The sequence below is a fragment of the Drosophila gunungcola genome (assembly GCF_025200985.1).
Source record: "Drosophila gunungcola strain Sukarami chromosome 3L unlocalized genomic scaffold, Dgunungcola_SK_2 000005F, whole genome shotgun sequence".
Classification (NCBI taxonomy): domain Eukaryota; kingdom Metazoa; phylum Arthropoda; class Insecta; order Diptera; family Drosophilidae; genus Drosophila; species Drosophila gunungcola.
The window spans coordinates 2,526,420-2,548,034 of NW_026453180.1; the positions used below are offsets into that span (position 1 = coordinate 2,526,420).

The 21,615-nt window shown below is 37.0% G+C and overlaps 3 protein-coding genes and 2 long non-coding RNA genes across 19 annotated transcripts in view; 1 reads left to right on the top strand and 4 right to left on the bottom strand.

Moving 5' to 3' along the window:
- The window catches only part of LOC128259244 (supervillin), a 138,095-nt gene that overhangs the window by 98,631 nt on the left and 17,849 nt on the right, over positions 1-21,615 (top strand). For 14 of the 15 annotated variants that reach the window (XM_052991505.1, XM_052991503.1, XM_052991504.1 and 11 more), the window contains one exon: positions 21,094-21,379. In XM_052991505.1, the coding sequence (XP_052847465.1) occupies positions 21,094-21,379 (286 nt within the window). Of the gene's footprint in view, positions 1-19,276; positions 19,381-21,093; positions 21,380-21,615 lie in introns of those variants that run through there. The other variant, XM_052991522.1, reaches the window with a different exon arrangement.
- On the bottom strand, positions 8,253-9,745 carry LOC128259250 (uncharacterized). Its single transcript, XM_052991539.1, has 2 exons — positions 9,290-9,745; positions 8,253-8,709 (listed from the first exon to the last, which is right to left on the bottom strand). Exons 1-2 carry the CDS (start codon positions 9,689-9,691, stop codon positions 8,356-8,358), a joined length of 756 nt encoding a protein of 251 aa, XP_052847499.1. The 5' UTR covers positions 9,692-9,745; the 3' UTR covers positions 8,253-8,355.
- On the bottom strand, positions 10,666-13,564 carry LOC128259247 (probable cytochrome P450 4d20). The gene is made up of 5 exons (XM_052991529.1): positions 13,039-13,564; positions 12,318-12,704; positions 11,848-11,917; positions 11,588-11,784; positions 10,666-11,523 (listed from the first exon to the last, which is right to left on the bottom strand). Exons 1-5 carry the CDS (start codon positions 13,199-13,201, stop codon positions 10,811-10,813), a joined length of 1,530 nt encoding a protein of 509 aa, XP_052847489.1. The 5' UTR covers positions 13,202-13,564; the 3' UTR covers positions 10,666-10,810.
- On the bottom strand, positions 17,417-18,577 carry LOC128259254 (uncharacterized). The gene is made up of 3 exons (XR_008268047.1): positions 18,445-18,577; positions 17,625-18,029; positions 17,417-17,567 (listed from the first exon to the last, which is right to left on the bottom strand). It is a non-coding gene; the product is annotated as an uncharacterized LOC128259254 (long non-coding RNA).
- Positions 18,936-21,113, bottom strand: LOC128259255 (uncharacterized). The gene is made up of 3 exons (XR_008268048.1): positions 21,031-21,113; positions 19,160-19,331; positions 18,936-19,097 (listed from the first exon to the last, which is right to left on the bottom strand). It is a non-coding gene; the product is annotated as an uncharacterized LOC128259255 (long non-coding RNA).

Below are 21,615 nucleotides of genomic sequence, written 5' to 3' on the forward strand. Positions count from 1 at the left end.
CTAAAAATTCTTGATAAGAATTAGCTTGTTTAGAAAATATTTTATTTCTAAGTTGTTCAACAAAAACCTATTTGGGGATTAGTGATGTGTTTATTTCTTTATTGTGTTTGTTTTAAAATATATATGAACTTAGATATTAATGAGATTATTTCACCTAGATTATAGAGGAATATATTATGTTTACCTAAAACTTACCCAGAAAATGTTTAATAAAAATCCGCTTGTTTTCTTTACATAGACAATATGCCTATATAGTTTACCTAGATAAGAAGTTGCTTCTTCGTTTTCTGCTTTTATGGCGAAGTGCTCATTTGTAAACAAAACAAACGATTGGCCATAAATAGACAGTCGATTGCTGCTTATCGCTTCGGATTTTTATGATAGTCGAGTGGCAGTCGGGGTTAATTTCCCTCTACTACATGGGAAAGTGATGGATTTTGGATGTGGAAGTGCATTACCCCAAATGCACAGCACCCATAACAACGACAGAGAAGGCAGATGCCCGGGGAATAGAGATAGAGATAGCAACGCCCGATCACGTCGGAGTAGGAAAAACGTGAGTCCAAACGCTAATGAGCCAAAGCAAATAAACGAAGCGGATTGAAACAAAGTTCTGCGGGAGGAGCAGTTCAGCTGGAAAACTTAGGGGCCTCGCCCTGTACATAAAAAAATAATCATAAAAATATATAAACCAACACAAAAAAGATTCTTAAATATGTGTGGACATAATAATACAAAACTTTGGATACTTAAAAAATTGATTTTGATATTTGATATTTATTCTCCTTCTAAGACACATAATTTTAAAATCTGGTTAATGTGTATGCAAAGTTTTTAAAATTTATTATATATTGTCAAAAAATAATCAAATAACATATAATTATAATTGAAATTATAAAAAAATATTAACTGTAAAGAAAGCTTATAATGTGCAAAATATGAACTGTATTAAGATTTAAATTATCAGAAAGCCTTGATCATCATCTTCATATTCATATTGGAAGAAATGTTTGGTTTCTTACAAATACTCTATTTTTAGATATTTTAAATACCCATTTGTCTGAGTGCATATGGCAGCTCAGTTTGGTTTTGGTTCGACTGGCATTAATTGAAAAATGCCGCCACCGCCGTCGCCGCGTGATCGAATGATGCATTATCAAACGGAAAGCTTTGTGGCTGATCCGATCCCACAGCTATATGCTCATACCCATACCCATACCCATATCCATACCCCTTCCCATATGCATTCCCCGATCCAAGTAAAGAAACATTTCCATTTAGGGGCATATGTTATTTGATGCTGCGCTGCGTGCTGGGAAATGCATTTCCAGATTACACAACCATTAAACTCACATAATTCCAAGGCACTGATCCATTAATTATGTTTTCGCTTCGGTTTGTTCTGGTCCCGTCGCGCGGCTATAAATATTATTTTTATTGGAAAAAATCTGTGCACCGAATTGGCTATAAAGTTGTAAGCGCTTCAGGGGAAGTTTTATGAGTCCTTCTACCCAACCGATTTCCGTTCCAATCGAAGTTTGCCTTCCCAAAAGTTGTCTAAAATATTACACAATCTGCGGCTCTAGTACATTGACTCTTTTTCGGTTTATACCCTGTTTACTTAGCTGCCTCTCTTTCTGGCTTTTTGGTTACGCTTTGCACAGCTGTTGCCTTGTATCTGCATCTGTATCTGTATCTTTGTATCTGGTTAAATGTATCTACTGCTGGCCGTTACTGTCGGTTTCCTCAATTTGTCTGCGCAAGTGTTTTGAGGCAAATTGGCCTGTGGCGTTGAGTGGCCAACTATCGTTTAATTGGACTCACTGGGGAGATAATCCCTTGATTGAACGGATTATGAAACACATCCCCCACACTTGCAGCTCATTAAATACCCCATCACATCACATCAATGCCCCCACAGTTTTTACGCTGGATAATTTATGACCCCATGATCTCCCTTCTCCGCACATGGGTTTCCAAAAAAATTTGAAGTTTTCGCAATTGGAATTGAGTTACTTGTAGATAAAAAAAAAACAAAAAATAAGCGAACTAGAAAAACCATTGGCAGGAAATGTTGAAATTTGAAAACTGGCTTAGACGATATGTCTGACTTAATTTGATTTTAATGAGAACTAATTGCCAACAGTTGGAGGCAATAGAAACGCTTTAAAAAGCTGCGAACTATAACAGTTTCTAAAGGAATTGAGAATTGGAATTCATTTTAAATTTAATTATACTGATTAATAGCTTTATAATGTTTATTGCTTTTGATATTTGTTATCACAGTTTTATTATGTGGTGTCCATATCTAATGATTTATTTATGGCTCTTTATAAAAAGAAATTAAAACTATAAAAGCGCTTTGAAAGAGTGAGTTTTAAAAGTTTCTCGAGGAATTTAGAATCGAATTTCTATTAAAATTTAAATTGGTTAATAGTTTTTTAATGTCTATTGCGTGGTGTCCATATCATATGGTTCATTAATGGCTTCTTCATAAAAACTGCCTTTGTTTTAACAGTGATTTTATATTCAACTATAAATAATAACTTAATTGCATGCCCATTTCGTATTTGCCAGCTACAAATTGAAGCGGAAACCACTAGTTCTACTCAGTTAGTGCATAGTTTATGAGTCATTTTTGGCCAACGCATTGCATCCTTTTATGCTTGGACGCCACTAGCCAAAGCCAAAGCCAAAGCCATAAATCTAGACGGTTTTTATGGCCAGAAGCGGAAACGTGAGTCGCCGTTTTGTGGCCGCATATATATTTTTAGGGGGCAGGAGCTGTAATAGATGCACTTAAACTGTCACTTCACCAGTAAAAGTCCCAGACGGAGTTTTTCCGACATTGACTTTGACACTCGCGAAGTCAACAAACCCCCGGCAGGATAATATGCAAATCCAAAGTCCCAAGGCTCTCGTTTTTTTTACTATTTGCATGCTATGTTTGTCTGCCTGGCAAATAAAACTCATCTCATCAGAACAGTTGACAACTCATTAGCTGAGGCATTCATTCTCTCGTGGGGAGAAAGATGATGTGATGGTTTAACCACCTCCTTCGCGTCCCCGTACAATGAACTCATTTCGGACTAAGTTCTGGCCTGCGACTTGGACTCGTACTCGCATTTGCTACTTTTGTTGTCTGACAAGCGCTCATAAATCCGCAGCTGCAACTGGCCCTCAATACTTAAAGAAATATTTTCATATTTTCTGTAAGATCAATTGATTGATTAAAAATGTCAGTCTATGTTAAAGAATTCACACGGAACTTGTTAGTTTTCGTGAGTTAAAAAGTATTTTTCTAAATATTCCCAAGAAGACTTACTTCAAGACCACAAATATGATGTTTGAAACTCATATTACCATCTGCAGGATATATGATTTGGATATCAAATAATCCTATAAATTTTAATTTTATAAATCAATTGATATTTTGTGTCTGAAGCTGAAAAAGATCACACAAATAATATATTTAGGTAATTAAATGTCAATAAGAAAAATTTATAAAAATGTTTTTGAAAATTCTTTTCGGCTACTGTAAGCCTAAATGCGATCTTGCATTTTTTTATGTGCAGCTTCCAGCGAATGCAAAGTGGAGCTGCCTCCTCGCCACTGCCCTCAGTCTCCTCCTCTTGAGTCCAGACTTCATCTTGCAGCAGCTGAAAAGCAACTCTTTGTGCTGGGGCCTGCTGGTTTGGCTCCTTTGTCTGTCTGCCCTGTCATAGATATCATCATTGGGCATTTATTATTTCAGTCCTGGCATCTTCGTGTGCTTGCATTGGTTATTCAATTTCCTTTGTACGAACTACGTACTGCTGCGTACTTCCTCGATATATTCAGGCCGCCACTTGCTATCTAGGGAGTATTATCGATTTCAGGGCGACAGCGTGACAAACAATGAGCTGTTTTCCTTTGATATATTGAATTGCATTGTTTGGCCCTGGCTGTCAGTGCATTGCCATTTCCATTTCCATCTGGAGATGGAAATGGAGATGGAGCTGCAGCTCCCATTCAACTCCCAGACCCCCAATCATCGCATCTCGGCTGTCGACTGTCGCTTGTCAGTCAATCAATTAGACACCTGTTGCTCGGTGCTTAGGCTTCCACGCGACAAACAAGACAGCTGACATTAGCAGGCGGACTTCCATAAATCGTCACACATCAGAATGTCGTTTTAGTGAGCATTTTAGGAGTTGTTAAATAAAATATTTATAAATATTTGTAAAAGACCTTCAAGCAAATACACATATGACTTATTTGCAATGAATTTTCTGATTAAGATTAAGATACGTGTTTGACTTTTTCTTTGAAAAAATCTTTTAAAGGCCTAATCTCCTACAAAACATAAACAATTAGTTTGGTTAAAAAGTTAGGGGAAGTCTTGGAAAAAAAATTGTTGTTATTAGTTATTAAATAATATTTTTATACATAAATAATTATGATTGAGTTTGAGACATATGTTTGATTTTGTCTCTAACAAAGTCTTTTAGGTATTTAATATTGTTGTTATTATACGAAATAGCTTATTTTTTGAGATTTGTTTTATGAAGTTACTTACACTCATAAACAATACGTTTTGAATTAAGTTTTTTGAAATCGTCTTCTTTTTGTGTTGTAATGTTTGATAATAATATCTGTTCTTAAATATCAAAATCTCAAACAATAAATATGACTGTGGCCTCTACTTAAAAACATTTTTTTAATATATTTAAGTCCTTTTTTGATTCCAATAAGTTCCACTGTTATGTTTTAATTGTCTAGTTCTATGATCAGAACATGATTTTTATTGACTTACAAATTATGGATGGCAATAGTATTTTTAACGGCATGTAATCTCCTAAATGGCTCACTCTCTCTCGACCAAAAGGAAGCTTCGAGCACTTCCTTCCCCAGTTTCCTGCGACTTGAAGCACCCCACATCCATCTGCCATCATCATTAGCATCAGCATCCTCTCGCCATATACTGTTAATCGATTATTAATGACTTTGGCGCAATTAAGTAACAAACAAAGCAAAAATCGCTTCATCGGGACAGCAACAACATGCCATTAACCATTAAAAGGCGGCTCCATAAACTTGGCCAAGACAGGAGGTGAAGGGGGCGTGGTCCCTCTTCTGTTCACTGACAGTAAAAGTTGCAACTTGCAGCAGCAAAAAAGCAGCAAAGGCAGCAAGTGCAGGCTGCGGTTGCGAATGCAAGGCAGAAATCTTAACAAAATCAACATGCAAAACCAAAAACAACTTACGCCTTAAAATGTGAAAATGCGAATGACCCGAATACACCGACACATAGATACAATCACCCATACATCCGAGTGTACGAGCTGAAATTGATAGCATACACGGCGCATGCGCAACACGCCAAAAAGCCTTAAAAGGCACCAAACAGCAACAACTTCGATGACGACGGGCGACGATTTCCTTTTCTGCGCTTTCAGTCGTAGGTTTTTTTTTCTTTTTTCTTAAATCTGCTCCAGGCAAACTAGTTTTACGTACAGTTGGTTAAATACCCTATGAACGTATTGGTACTAAGGGTATACTCAGTTAATAAGAAAAATAAAATGGTAGGGATTTAAGGATACATTAAAGTTATGGTGATTATAGAATTTAAAAGCCTATTACAAAATAATGCATAATAAAAGATACTTTAATTTTAAGACATTCTTATGACGACTATGACAAAGCCTAAATATGATTTTAAATCTGTAGATAAGGCCACTAAAAATTTAAAAATATGGTTGTGAATCTCTTATTGCTATCTCTAAAAATGTATATTATTAAAGGTAATATCCACAATAAAAATTTAGGGATAATTAAAAGTTATTGAGTAAAAAAATTTATTGAGAAATGGTTGTAGGTTTAAAAAGTTATTTAAAAGTTAATGAGTTTTTATTATTTATGAAATATACCTTAATAATGCTTAAATTTATTTGTTTAGAAAGAAAATCTCTAAAAATGATGTTAAATCTGTTAAAAAGATATCTACAAATGTAAATAAAATGTTTGTCCTTTCACTATTGGAAAAGATAACAACACATGATCACTTTAAAACATTTAAGCTTTAAGGATTGATTAAAGTTATTCGAATTTTTATAGGTTTTTAAAGTTAAAGGTTTTAATTTATAGATATCGATATTCCTATGACGATTAAAAATAATATGATTGATTTTTGTTATCCTTTTATTATTTGAGCTATGGCTTTTATATCTCTAATATTTTTTTAGCAAACACATCAAATTTAAATGAATATTGATTAAAACCCCGAAACTTTAAGAGGATATAATCAATTCGTTGCCTCAATTACCGGGTGCAACATTTTTTCTTGGCTTTTGTTTTTGGTGACAACGATGCCGCCATCGCACTTGCAACTTTTGCCATAATTGGCCAGGCTGTCAGCCTGCTTCGTTTTGGCATAAGCAATTTTCATTTATTTATGCAAAAGATTTGCAAATATTTATTAAGCATTTTTCACTGGAGCTCTCGCTCATTCACATTGCATTAACACATTTCCCCAATTTTCTGTCTGAGTGTTTGCCCCAATGAAAATGAAAAGTTCACGTTTTCGGCAGAGGAAAACTCGTTTCGTTTGGTTATGCATAACGTTGACAAGCCTCAGATTTTTGTTTATTTTTTTTCGTTTTTTTTATAGTTGTCGCCATGCTTGAGTGGTTTAGACCCAGAGTCTCAGCTGGAGGCTCAATGAAGCGCGTAAATTGTGCCGATGGATGTGGGTTAGGAATAGAGCTCTGAGTAGGTGATTAATTCCACACATTTCAACATCAAGCATATCAGATGAAAGCCAGTTGAGTAATGACTGGAGTTTTGGTCAAATCAATTAAGTTTTTATGGAGTGAAATAATTAATTAACTGGGCAATTGAAGAAAGGCTTCTTGGCTGTGCACAATTTACTGCTTATAAATTGCAATCTTTATCACCTCAGCATAATCAGCACTCCCCATTCACATGCCTTGGATATTTTCACCTGCAGTCAACAGAGCCCACGTCGTAAACACCCAACTACAAGATGCATTTTAATTAGTTTCGCTGCAAAAATAAATTAGAAATCAGCCAAACCACTCCCCTTTTGTCTGCAATAAAACGCATCGCAGATTGACGTAATCGCATTCCGAGAATTACACATAAGTGGCATACTACTCGCTCCTTCTAGTTCTAGTTCTAGTCTGCTAGTCTGTGCTGGCCTGCCCATAAAAAGAACCAGCGTCGAATGCCACGCCAATTGTGCTAATAAATGAGCCACTTGCTCTGCGGCCAACAGGTGTTTCTATGGCCTATGTCTTTGTTTTCCCCTGAATCTCGTTCTTTTTTTGTTGGTTTTTTTCTTGGGCCCTCATAAGGCGGAGACATTCACAGAGAAAAGCCGACTTGGCCATCGACTTAAAAGGGAAAGAAGCAACAAAAACAAAAACCCGAAAGCCATAAAAGCCAAACGTGTTCTTTTGACTGAGTAAAAAAAGGGGCTGGGGATTCGGCCAGCTTCAATGGCTTATGGCCATTCTCCGGTCTGGTCTGCTCTGTGGGCTCTTCCACTTTGATTTTCATTGCCATAAATGGCATAATAATTTGGCCTTTGTCTATCTCTCTGCCATCTAAAGATCTTGTTGAATTATTTCGCATTTTGCTTATTATTGGCTCAAATAATTTCTTTATAACCGGATCATTAATCAAAGCGTTTCCGTCTTGAGGTGTCGAAAACGGAAGAGCCTCGGGCTGGTTTTTGGAAATCTTTCTTTTCCAACTCATTATTCATGATCTTATACCTCTATATGGTGATTTAAAAGCGATCGAGACGTGTTTGATGAGTTTCAAAAACGTTGGTTGTAAATTTGATATAAATAACAAATGGAGAAATATATCTAAGACCAAAATGAAATACCAAATGTAACAATTGATCTAGATTAAATAACAAAAGTATAAATATGTTTATTATAAATGAATAAATATGCATAAAAATAAATAAAATAAATAATAAATGGATAAATGGATAAATATGTATATATACATTCATATATTAATTTTATTCATTTGTTATTTTTTTGACATCTGTACTTTTCCCTGCTTTTAAGGTTACACATTTTAAAGCCTTTTGACTGAAATAAGCAAATTGGCAGGACTTCCCTTTTTCCTGTCTAAATATTTTGCTAATTCTTCGTTTTTTTTTTTCATTTGCCATTTGCGAAATTCAATCCTTCAACCCCTTTTGGCAGGGTTAACTCATTTGCCAGAGGGTTGAATTTCAAGTTGTGCAAATGTTTGCCCAAGGATTTTTTTGCCAAGGACTGCCCTTTATTTAATTTCGTATCTTTTTCTTAAAAAAATTGTACACTTTAGTGGGCATTAGTTTAACAAGTTTAAAAGCTGCTTGAACTGATCGTCCAAGTTTAAAGGGGCTGCAGTGGTGGTTGGTGGTTCGGTGGGTGCCTCCGTGGTCGTCGTCGTGGTGGTGGTTGTGGAGGTCGTGGAGGTGGTGCTTGGCCTGGGCTTGGGCATAGGCTTCGGCTGAGCCCGGCCATCCAAACAGGCCTGCAGGTGGTTGTAGTTCTTGGCCGTGGACTCCACGTAGTTGCGCTCCGCCTTGTGGCAACATTGGTCGTGCTGCAGATCGACTACGCGGTATCTTTCCTGCAGCAAACTGGCCGATTCCGAGGCATTTCCCGAAATGCTATACGTGGAGACGGTGTTGTTGGAGCCCTGAAATGATTGGGATTGTTAGAGAGATCAAAACTTATACGAGATTCTAAGGAAATAATTTTACAGATAGCCATCTATGTAATCAAGCTATTGTTATGTGAAAATATTAAGGCTGTCTTATAGGCTTTCAAAACATTTGTTACTTTTCTGTGTTAATTAGCATATTAATTATAACATGAAAAATTAGTTTACTAGAAATATCTTTACACTTATTATATAATATTAAATAACATTAAATAAATTGCCGTTGGCGAAATAATAATAAATCAATATTATTTATTTATATTTAATGTATAAGATTTACTTTGATGAATCTGCAATATTCTGTTAGTTTCGCTCAATTCAGATATATAAATATCATTAGCTCAAAGTGCTGCGATTATTTTACTTTTTTATTATCTAGTGAAGTTTTTTTCTGTATGTTTTGATAAGAATGTTTAAGAATATTTAACTGGCCCAAGGTGTAGGAATTATTTTGCTTTTTAATTCACATTGCAAATTATCCAAATTAAGTTTTGATCAAATCAAAATAGTTCAAAAATAAAATCTGGTATCCCAGATTTCGTAAAACAAAACTCACCACAGCGGCATGGCAGTTGAAGGAGTCGAGGGTGCCATTGATGCTGTTGCAAACGCTGAGCTCCTGGCACACCCTCTCGGAGGAGAGCCTGATGGTTCTGCGCGTGGCCAGAAAGTCAGTGTCGATGCCCCTCCTAGAGTTCTGGGCCGCCTTGGCGCAACTACTGTAGTTGGCACTGTACAGTTCCGCGATCAGATTGGATTCGCCAATATAACCGCCGAAACAAGCCACCGAGGCGAGGGGATCGCGATGCGTTACCCGCGAATTGAGGAACAACCGGGTGAGACCATCCTGGGTGGGCAGACCCACATAAGGAGGCAGGGGTCTACTGATTCCTTCGGCGGAGGACAGAACCATTAAACCGATCACGGCCAGATAGGCTAGCATTTTCACAAGGCACATTGCAGTTGATATTCACCAGATCCCAAGGCAGAAACTCTTTTGACGCACTCCCTCCGATGGAGACCTCTTTTATAAGCACCTTCGAAGGCGGCTGGCAGTCGCGAGTTGATAAGCCTGATATGTGATTTCCTTTCGCGATGCTCTTATCTGTTTTGCGAAACTTTTCTATTGCCCTGGCGCATTATCTTTTGGCCAATGATAAAGCTTAGTTAAACACCAGGCTGCTGGGCATGATTGAATTGGGATCACCCAAGATTTACTGCTTCCGCGAAATGCATTCTCTTCATTTAGTTCACTAGTTTATGAAACATAAGACTTGGCATTTTGAGTTAATTAATACCTTTCATATTTTATATGACGCTGAAGGAGTAGCTTCTTTCGACGGTGTGAACGCATTCTAAGTAGCTGGCTAATATTGGCCCAAGGTAAATACAGTATTTTACGTTGATAAACGAGGGACTATTTTATGGCGCGCCACGCTCATTCGCTGTTCAAATACCTTTTGTTTGGGGGTCTAATTTTATAATCATCGCAAATATTGAAACAATCTTTGTGGCTAAAGCTGTGTGAGTCGCAATGCGTTTAAGGGGTTGTAATAGAAGTTGGATGAGTAAGCAGTTTATTTATAAATGATCAACATGTTTTATCCACAGAGTTATTAAGTAAATGCAATCACAATCCCTAAATACACTTTATGATTAGAAATCTTAACAAATTGAACAAAGCGATTCCTTTTATAAAGAATTTCCTGTGTATAAAAGTGTAAACAATGTAGTTTTCTAAAAAAAAATGGTCTTAATTTTAATATTGATTAGAAACAATTAAAAAAAAACACATTATAAGTTTGAAACAAAATTGTCTTTATTTCAAACAGGTTTTTAGGTGCTCAATGGAATAAATAATAATTGTATACATGTTATTTATTTTTTTTGGGAATTTAAATCTTCCGTATCCGAAAATAAACACTTTATAAGTTTGTAACAAAATAGTCTTTATTTCGGTAATGAACAACAGGTTTTCAGGTGCTTAAAGGATTAGATAATAGTTTCTTACATGCTATATATCACGAACATCCCAGTTACCTTTAACCGAAACCTTAATAAATGAGTGCTTTCAGTATTATAATGACTTCCTAGGCCGAAGACCCACATTAATGCCCGAAGTTGAACGCAGAATAAAGTTTAACATTGGCTTGACCTCCTCGCCAAGGGGAAGCAATTCGTAGTATCTAATGACCTTGCTGATCAGAGCCTTCATCTCCAGAATGGCAAACTTTTGGCCAATGCAGTTCTTGGGTCCGGCACTAAAAGGCAGGTAGGCAAAAGTCTCATGTGATTCTCCCTCATCATCCAAAAATCTTTCTGGCTTAAAGCCTAGAGGGTCAGCAAAGTAGTCCGGATCTCGATGGGCAAAGTACAGAACTAGATACACACTCGTATTGGCCGGGATGGTCTTGTTGCCAATCTGCAGCTCCTTGTGGGTGTATCTACCAACTGCTGGAACTGGAGGATAAAGCCGCATTGTCTCCTTGATAACGCATTCCAGATATTTGAGATCATTAAGCTGCGATTGGGTAACAGGAGCGGCGGGATCTTGGCCTAAAACTGAAAGTAATTCCTCGTGGATACGCTCTTGAACTTTCGGGTGCCTGGCAATGGCATAAAGGGCATGGGAAACACCACTACTGGTGGTGTCATCGCCCTCAAACATAAAGGTATCCACCTCCTCGCGAATATCTGCATCGTTTAACGGCTGATTGTTAATAGTCGACTGGAGTAGGATGTCCAGCAAAGCCATCTGCGATTTGCTACCAATTTCGGCATCGCCCAGACCTGCAAGAGATTAGTGTTAAGAGTTATTATAAATGACTTCCTGCTGGTGATTCAGTGCATTTACTTAGTGGGCGGTATGTGCCGTTCGCCTTCGCCCGCTCCACAGTTTCCCGCCGCTCGCGAATGACCTTGTCAGTGAATTCGTGCATGACGCGAATCTCGCTCAAGAGTCGCCTGTGTAGAAAAGGTGCCACCAGCGGAAACAGCCAGTCGTAGCGTTGCGATAACTTGAACATGCGATCCGGTTGGATATAGACCACACTATATGAAAAAGTGGTAGGGAGTTTAAAGAAAGCATTTATTATAATACCCATTTGAACACACCTCTTGAGCGCCTTGATGTACGGAAAATCGGGGTCATTCTGGGCATTCACCTGGACACCCATGGCGGCCTCTGTAAAATAGTTTAATAAATCAATATTCAGCAAAGTACGGTTGAAGCTGCGGTTCTTAAATAACAAACCCATGTTTTTATAACTTTTTTATTTCTATAACTTTTTATAACTTTTTTATTTTTATACATGTTATATTCATATTTGCTTTTAAATTAAACGACAAACAATTAAAGATAAAGGCAGTAAAAGATAATTTTTTCTTTAACCTAACAACCACGTTTTTAACAAATGACACTCCTGGAATAAGTCTGTTAAATAAATTAAAATTAAAATAACATTAAATAAACAAAACAAAATTCTGAGAAAGCGTGCGTAAATGAGCTTAAAAGTCAAGCAAGGAATCTTATTCACTTAAATTGCCACTAAAAAAGTTTATAATTTAGCAAGAGTCTAACTAACCTGTTATCACATCAAGAGCTGCCAAGGAGACGTACTTTAGCATGTCCAGCGCTGTCTTACCATCGGCCACCTTCCTCAGGTTCTCCACCATGATCCCACTATTCCGATCCATGATCTCCACATAGTGTTCAAGGACCTTGAAGTGAAAGGCATGGGTGAAAATCTTTCTCCTCGCATGCCATTTTCTACCCGTGCTAACGAGTAGACCATCGTTGAGAAAGGGTCTTAGATATTGGTAGAGTTGACCCTTTTCCAGCAGGGTAGTACTGGCCAAGATGGTCTCGAAATACTTCAGATCCTTTGTGTAGATCAGCGATTCTCCTAGGATCCAAAAGCGAAAAGTCTTGCCATATTCTGCAAACTTTTCGCCCACCCAGGGTATTATATCTAAAATTGATTTTTTGTCAGATTTTTTTCTGTTTAAAGAAGGGTTTTTTAAGAAAACCAAACAATATCACTTTTATAATAAATGTTAATTAATTTAAAATATGTATCAGTAGTTCTGATAAGCGTATACATATATAAATAATACCTAATAACTCATACCATTTTTAAATATTTACTTTTCTACAGTATGCTTTTAATTACAATTTGTTGTATTTTGATTCTATGATCTCAACTCACTGTTTTCTCTATAAAAAAAAATATTTAAATTTTTAAACAAGAAGCAAATGTTTGTTTCTTTAATTTAGTTGATACTAATTCTTTGTGTAGGACTCACTCTCTGCTCCCAAATGCAAGGCCTGAAGACCACAGCCCAGGATGGGTATCGAAATGGGTCCTGGGATCTGTGACTTCTCGAAGACAGCAACTCTTTTTCGTTTTCGTACAAAGTCCCAGGTCAGGAGCAAGATCAGAGCGCCAGCAATCAGGGTCAGCAACATATTTGCAGCTGTTTATGTCGACAATGACCTCCCAGCGGAGATTAAAGCCAGGGGATAAGCTTCGGATGAGTTCAGAATACAATTTTGATTTTAGCTGGTTTCACTTTTTTGCGTTGTTGACGCCGTCGCTTTTGTAGATCAACTGTTTGGAGCGACTGTTGATAACCGGCCGCTTGACCAGCCAAGCGCAATTTCAGTTTTCAAAACTATATACATATGTATATATTGTCTTTGTAGAATTACGATTCTCTCGCTCTCGGCGAATTGCTCTCAATGGAACTGGTTTTAGTTGAAACATATGAGTTTTATTTTGATTATGAGTTCGAGTGCTGCAACTGGCGGCATGCGGATCGCATTTTAAACGAAACTTTTCGTTCTGCCAGATAGTCGAAGTGACCATGCCGAATAAGCAAGTGCTGATATTGAAAGTGTAGAATGTACATACAGTAGACAGCCGGTGGAGTGAAACAAATGACATCGTTTCTGGCCAATTGCAGGTTATTTTTTGAAATTGGTAGATCGTTTACTACATGTTTTAATGTGCGCTAAAGGCTGGGTAACATAAAAATTCAAAGCAATTACAATTATTACCAACTTGACAATTTAAATTAATTAAAAACCCATCGTGAAAAATATGTTTACTTTTTAAAGCACGTCTTTCATTGGATTGTTTACTGTACTTATAGTATATTTCTAACTAATTAACATGCGGTTCAGTTTTGGAATTAATTTACTTGTGCCTCGTCGAGCAGCAATTACTTAGCTTTGAATTCAAAGCAATCATTTCCAAATGGCGGGGCCAAATGCATTGCCAACTAGCAATCAACTATAAGCCAGCTTTTCATTGCAACAATGTCTTGGTAATTAAAAGGCTAATATATGCGCCAGACCAAACCCTCGAAAATGGCGAATCCGCGAAGGCACCCAGGAAACAGTAGCATCTTCCGATGGGCAGAACAAGGCACTTGACAAGCCACCAGTTCCAGTCCCAGTCCCAAGCCCTTTAGATCCATGCCACCTTCTCCGCCAGAAGAAAAAAACAGCTGTGACAATCGGAGCGAGGCTACAAGACACGAGACCAGACCTCGAGACTACACTCAGAAAATCAAGCACTCTAAACAATAACGAATATTAATAGAGTGATATTTCAGAAATTTTAGTTTTCTCTTATACCAAACGGAGACTTAAACTAAGTATTTTTTCAGTAAATATACAAAATTAAACATTAAGTTCACAATTTAAATAGTCTTTTTCAAAAAATTGTTTTCCGAAAATATTAAAACTTAATTAAAAAGTTATATTAATGTTTACTTATTGAATATTAATATTAATAAGAAAAAGACCTAAATACAAATTTAGCAATCGACTTTTAAAACAAGAACACAGTTCATATAAATTTTAAAATATTAAATTTCATAAAACTATCGTTTATAGTCTTTATTTGTTCATGTTTTAGTCTTAGAACTAGACTTTTAGAAGCTTATTTTTCTGAGTGTAACTGGGTCCCCAGTTGAATGGACTACTATTTCTGCTCGTAGTTCTGGCTGCCGTTGTTCCCGCTTAACTCGTTGAACTTGGCGGCAGAGTTCATTGGAGTTGAAGTCGGAAACTTGGGATGAGGGTGCCCTATGGAGACAACTCAGCATAACACACAACACACCGGAGACAGTCAGTCGTAGCAAGTACATTCACTTGACGGTCAATTAAGGCACTTGGATGACATCCGCACATGTTCTTTGTGGGCCTGGCCAGAAACCCAAACCAAAACAAGTTATCAAAACGTCGAAAGCCCGAAAGAAGTTTACCTTCTTCCATGACGATGACGCTGTTCCTCTGACGCCAGCAGAACGGTAAATGGGAGCGTCACACAATATATATACATATAGAAATATATATCTTCTAGAAAAGATACCAGATATAAGCAGAAAGAAAAGCAAATGCTGTCAGCCAAATTGTAGAGCAGCTAAAAAACGTCGACTCACGTTATTCCCAGGGAAATTGAAGCAGAGAGCGGAAGAATTTCATGGTGAAGTAATGTAGGTAATTATGCGGGTCCCGGTGTTGGGGCGAAAATATAGGAAAACTCAATCAATACGTGCACGCCCATCGGCAAAACGATGGAAAAGCCGTGACAGGCACGTAGTACAACCACAGGGGAAAAATACAGAAGATTTTACCACCCTCTTTTGGATTTTATATATAGCTGCATCCATATCTTAACCAGCTTTAAGTGGCATTCGTGCACACACTCCTTTGTTTAGCTTGTCCAAAAAACGCATGTTTCCTGCTTCCGCTGCAGTCAAAACACAGAGTCATCTAGTAGAAGCTCCCCGAACTCCCGAAAAAACCACCCAATCTCCCCCAGAATTACCACCCCATCATCATCATCCATGGCCATTGACATCGAACAAAGAGCTGGGGTTTTGTTTTGACGCATTTTCGGTGTTTCCCCGGCAACCGGCAAGCCGAAGAACCGAAAGAATAACATGTCTGGGAATCCCCGAATGGGATGGGTGTGGGTGTAGGTGTGGGTGTGGGTGTGGGTGCTGCATGGAGAGGGGCTACTCACTGGAGGGTTGGTGCTGCTGACAGCACGTGTCTGGGATACTGCGCCTGCTCGTGGAAACACACAAAAGTCAGCTGATTGTGAAAGTGTAGCAACTAAGTTGCTGACATAAATGTTGCCAGGCTTAACCCCAGAAGGTTGGTAGTACTAAGTTCTTAAGACTTTGAGTTTTAATTTACATTAATAATAACAAAATAATAAAAGTTGCAGGCTTAACTTTAGAAAGTTAATAGGAATAAATTCTTTAGTATTTCGAATTTTGTATACAGTAATAACAAATTAATAATAAAAATGGCTAGATTTTTTATATACAAATTACAAATTATTATAAATCCTTATACTCAAAAGTTGTTTCTAAAGCTACAAACATAAACATTTAAAAAATGTTTTGTTAACTTTTAGTTCTTATTTTAATCTTAAAATAAAATTAAAAAATATCTTTAATCTAAACATTTTAAACAGATAAATGTTAAATGTTTCTAAGGAATAACCAGCTTTTCTTAAAAATTCCTTTATATACATTTTTATGAATATATATTTCTAAATATTTATAGAAATAAAAGGTTTTAAAATTGTGGATCACTAAACTAAAAAAAAAATAAAATTAAAGCCACTTTCTGTTGAGCTTAAGTTACTCATTGCCAAATTTCAGTTTCGCAAAGCAGCCAAAAAGACGCGACACCTTGAACTTGAGGTGAACAGAGTACAATTAAGCAAGATTTTGGCTGGGTTGAACTGAAAACAAAAGCCTCAAGAGTTGGCAACTATTTTTGAACTTAATGAAATGTCGAATGGCCAATGGCAAAAGAGCCAAACAAAAAGCGAAAAAGCTGTAAGCCCATGTTGACGTTGTAATTTCGTATCATTACCGCCGCCTTCAACTGCTCTCCTCCTCTGACTTTAAAAGCGGGTAAACTGCGGCGTGGGAAAGTCAAGCCATGGCGAACTTGAAACTGGGATCTCTGAGATCTTTGAGATCTGTGAGATATCCGCTCATTGTGCGGAATCTTCATTACCTTTCATTGCTCCAGTCAACTTGCTTTTGGCGCCTTCGTGGGTAATCGTCACTCTTTTTTGAGCTCCAAAATTTGCTGCTCTTGTGGGTTTTTGCGAATCCCATTCGCTTTCTGCCATAATTCATTGCATAAGTCAATTTCTGCTTACCTGGTGATTTATATGACGCGATACATTACCGGCAATTCACCTGAGTTTCATGTGGCTGCACTCGCAAAAAAGAGTTGCCCGTAAAATGTAATAAAAAAGTGTTATCACATATCCTAGCTTTAATTTCTTTGATTCGATTGGCTTATTTACAAACATTTTAGCATATTTGTTATGTAATTACAATTCAGAAATTACATAGTTATTGTTTATATCTTCCAGTTATTTATTTTAAAATATGTTTTAGATTTTAAGAATTGATACAAGATTTATTTATTTATTAACAATTTCAACACAAAATGGTTGATTAGATTGCTCGAATGTTTAATTTGAAATAAAAAAAATGATGATTAATTTGAAATAAAATAAAAGTGATCTTTAATATTAGATTTAAGGTTAATTTGACAAATATTTATTTTAAATTGCAATTAAAACTATATCTAAAATGTAACATTTTTTTGTTTGATTCGTTTACATTATTTATTAGATTTAAGGTACACAATGCAATAACATTTGTTTATATATTTTGAAAATGTGATATTTAAAATCCATACATATTTTGCTGAGTGCTGCCAGATGATCTGGCTGATTTCATTTGCCTGATATTTATTTGCGGTTTGCCATCAAGTCTGGATGCTTCTGTTGGAAGTATATCATGTTTTAGTATTATTAGCTGCGAGATATTATTATTTTTACTTATTTAGCCTCAGCTGCGGCAGTAGCCTTGTTGAAAACCGCTCAAACCGTTGCCAGGGCCGTTGATTTATTATTGCTTTTGAATCTTGCACCGAGCACTTGACATAGAGTCAATGCCAAAGAGAGATGATGCGAGTGCAGCGAGTGTTCTTCACATAATTTATATATATTTTGGAATAAATTTTCAACACCTTGAGTGCATTTGAGAGTTTACAACTCATTTAGTGGCGATGTCGTGCAAGGGCCTTATAAAGCCTTAGTTTGATGGCGTGCAATTATTTATGCCGCGCCAAATAGTTTATAAAACAATTCACTTTGTTATATCATTAAGTCCCCATAAAGCGCTGCCGCATTGCCAAACCGATCGCGTGATCACTCTCAGTCTCGGTTTGCATTCACTTTTTGCTAAAAATAAAGAAGAAAAGAAATTTTAATTACCTCACTGGGTAATTCAATTACAAAACGCGAGTGAGTAAAAATGAATGATCAACGATCCTTGGAATGGCTTCTAATTATATACAGTAAAATCGTCTTCAAACTCAGCTGTCAGTCTTAGAAAATAAAGGTGGCTTTTGTTTTGGTTTTGGTTTCCTTTTCCTGGCATTTCTGGGTGTGTTTCTTTTAGCCATAGACCGCACCCAGGAGTTTGCCACTCAAACTAATTGCTTGCTAAACGCTTTCCAAAGGGCAATTACTGCATTAAAACTATCGTCGACGGCTGGGAAACTAGAGAAGTCCAGAAGCCCCAGGAGGAGCCATTCGCGTGTCTGCCCTCTGACCTCTGAACTCCTGCCCACAGATAATCCCCTCTCACTCTTACTCTCACTCCAGAAACGTCTGCAATTTTTGCCATTATTCCATTAGCAAAGCTTTTACTTTGATTTCACGTTTCAGCAGTTGTGGCTAAACTCTGAACTTTGGCAATACCATTTTCCATGTGGTTATGCATGGTGATTGAATTCAAGTTTGACTTTGATTTCAGTGGTAAATTGAATTGGCGGTTCGCTTTGACAGATGTATAATTTATTATCTTTTAACTAGGTCTTTTTGTGCTACTTTTAATAAGAATAAATTATGATGACGAAATTTAAGATGACTTACCAATTTTTATAAAAATAACTAATTATATTTCTAAAGTCTCTTTAGTAATTGTTTATCTTTATTTAGTTTTTATAGAACAGAGTAAATACTGATCAGGAAATCCATGACTATCTCTTGTTTATAATAATGTTACTTACCAACCCCTATACTATTTATTCAGTCATTTTTTTATTAATAACATCAGATTGTGTATTGGTTTTCTCACACTTACTTATACTTAGGGTGTTAACACTCCGTTTATATAGTTGTCATGCCATTCTTGAACAGATTTAAACGCGATCAGCACTGATTTGACAAAGTGAGCGATGTCTTAGGTAGACCAGGTCCGAAAACCCATCACCTGGTCAACAATTTTGCCTGTCGCGCGCGGGTCTGTTAAAAATTTTCCAAATTAATATGCAATTTAGCTGTCAGCAGTTTGACCGTTTGTTTACCTGCCTTCGAAGGTGGGCAGGTGCTGGTCGAGCTTCACCGGGATTGAGATTCAGATGGGTATACACATAGGTAGAAATGTATCTTTTGAGACTCAGTCTAGCCTGCCTGCTCATTCGTCTTTGTTCGCTCGTCGCGTGCAGTTCGCTTTTCCAGTGCCTCTTCGACTAAAAACTAAAAACCAAAAACAAGAAACAAAAACACGTGCTGTGATTTACCAAATGTGAGTGCGCTTCGTTTTTCCATTTACATAGTCATTGCCAAATAAAACATTCAAACAAGTTATCGCTTAGCGGTTTTTTTTAATGCCGTGACATATATAAATGCCGGGCCCATTTCGTTTGGTTTTTATTTTTCCACCCGATTTTTGACTCACGCTGCGAGATATATACACTTATATCTCAAGGGGCTCAGCATCCAGAGATCGTAATGTACCGAAACATGTCCGGTGACTAATAAGTGGTCGGTTAGACAGAAGTTTATGAAAAATCTTCGAGTCGTTCTTAACGGTGCCGCTTACAACAACAATAACAACAAAAAAATACTGCCAATATACAAGGCGGCTTTGATTCGATACAGATGGAATCTTGTTTTGCTGAGACAAAGCCCCGCTTTTGATCAATGCAAGTGATGAATGGAATGTGCGGGAAAATAACGCTAGGCAATAGATCAAATGATTGTAGCGGAATGCTAGCCATTTTCACCAAGCAAAGAGTGATCATGGAATAATTGAGCGTATAGAGCGTTAGAGCTCATATTATTTGATATACTTAGTGTGAATTTAAGAGCTTTTTTATGAGTTCACATTGAATTTAGTGTCTTTTTATAAAGATAAGATTGATTGCGTTGCAATTCCATTAAAACATTTGGTTTTCTCTGTCTTAAAGTGGTCAAATGGAATTTAAATAATTCATTTAAAATTGGTAGATAACAATTTTGCAGAAAGATATAATAAAAAAAGAATCGTTTTAAATCTGGGGGTAAAACTTCAATTATTGTAATAAATGTATTATACAATTAAAGTAAATATCTAAAAAATTATAAAACTTTAGTTAATGAAATAAATTTATTCAAAATTAATGTATAATTTTTCAAGTTGTAATGACTTAACACAAGTAAAGAAAAAATTTATTTCTTTAAACTGATTCATTAAATAAACATTAGCTTTCGGAGAAAGATCTATATACCAATCTATTACCAGAACCAATAACAGCTTAATGATTGATGCAACATAATTTTCCCCCAACAATTTCCATGGCCCGACATACTTTAAAATATTAGTTGATACTTGGAAACTCAATAGCTTAGAGGATAATCCCCCGTGCCAAGCAATCAACTTGTCTCATTAACCGCCCGCGGTTTGTTAACATCAACAGCTGACGGGCAATAAAACTGAGACCCAGCCATAATAACAATAACCAATCCGGCGACCATTTGCAAAAGAAAATTCCATAACCATCTATGAGGAAAAACGCTGCCCAGCGCCTAATAAATGGCCATGGATGGTCTGGTCTCCTATTAAAGGAGAAAGTTGGCTTTGCTTTGACGGGGGAAGAGCAAAATGGCAAAATGGCGAAATAGCAAAAAATCTCAGCAGAAATAAAAGGCCGACTCTGTCGATGGCTTCCTGTGCATTGTGCATTCTATTCGAAGGGGAGACGTACAAATAAGGCAGCTTCGCCTCGCTCATTAGTGGCCAGGAAAATGCCATGTCACGAGTTTCCTATTAAGATCGGTGAAAATGGGAACGGATTGGGCTGCTGCAAGCCGACCATTGAGGAAAACGCACGTTTTCAGTAAGAGTACGAGTAATTCCTGCATGCACTCGTATCTGCACTTGATATATTTAATCTTGTATCTGCTGGATACGCACTTTAATTGCCACACTTTATGCACACTTTTAACAGCTCTCGTATCATTGGTTTTCCCCTTGCAGCAATCTCGTTGCGAAAAGCAAAAGTCACTCGGGCATCGCAGCAGCACCCCTCGGCCTTGGCCCCCAGCTACCACCCCTTCCCATTGGCGGCGGCTTCGTGAAGTTGCGTCATGTAGCCAAGGAGGAGGATCCAACCACCACCAGCAGCAGCAGCAGCAGCACTTCCTCCTCGAAGGAGTCGCCAGATAAGCAAAAGGATCAGGAGCAGGCAGAAGCGTCAGGAGACTCTTCGAATCCAACGGCTCTGCCACAGTTTCTTCAAGGCGTCCAACGATCAGCAACCGAGGTGAGTAATGATTTTATCTGTAAAAGATAAAGATTGTAGAAGGGTTTACTTAGCAAGATTAAAGAAAGCCACTGAAGTGCATTATAGGATTTTTAAAAGAATGATCTGACTTTTTTTTTGTTACAATTCCGTAACATAACATACATATTTAGGGTTGGATTTATTATGCATGATAAATTAATGCCACAGATGTAAAAATATTTAATAAATTATAAAGTAGTCGACATAAATAGTAT

Coding starts and splice junctions, on each gene's coding strand:
- LOC128259250 (XM_052991539.1), bottom strand. CDS start 9,691: ATGTGCCTTGTGAAAATGCTAGCCTATCTGGCCGTGATCGGTTTAATG. Junction 8,710..9,289: donor TCAACTGCCATGCCGCTGTG/GTGAGTTTTGTT, acceptor CAATCATTTCAG/GGCTCCAACAACACCGTCTC.
- LOC128259247 (XM_052991529.1), bottom strand. CDS start 13,201: ATGTTGCTGACCCTGATTGCTGGCGCTCTGATCTTGCTCCTGACCTGG. Junction 12,705..13,038: donor CTTGCATTTGGGAGCAGAGA/GTGAGTCCTACA, acceptor AATCAATTTTAG/ATATAATACCCTGGGTGGGC. Junction 11,918..12,317: donor AGCTCTTGATGTGATAACAG/GTTAGTTAGACT, acceptor ACTATTTTACAG/AGGCCGCCATGGGTGTCCAG.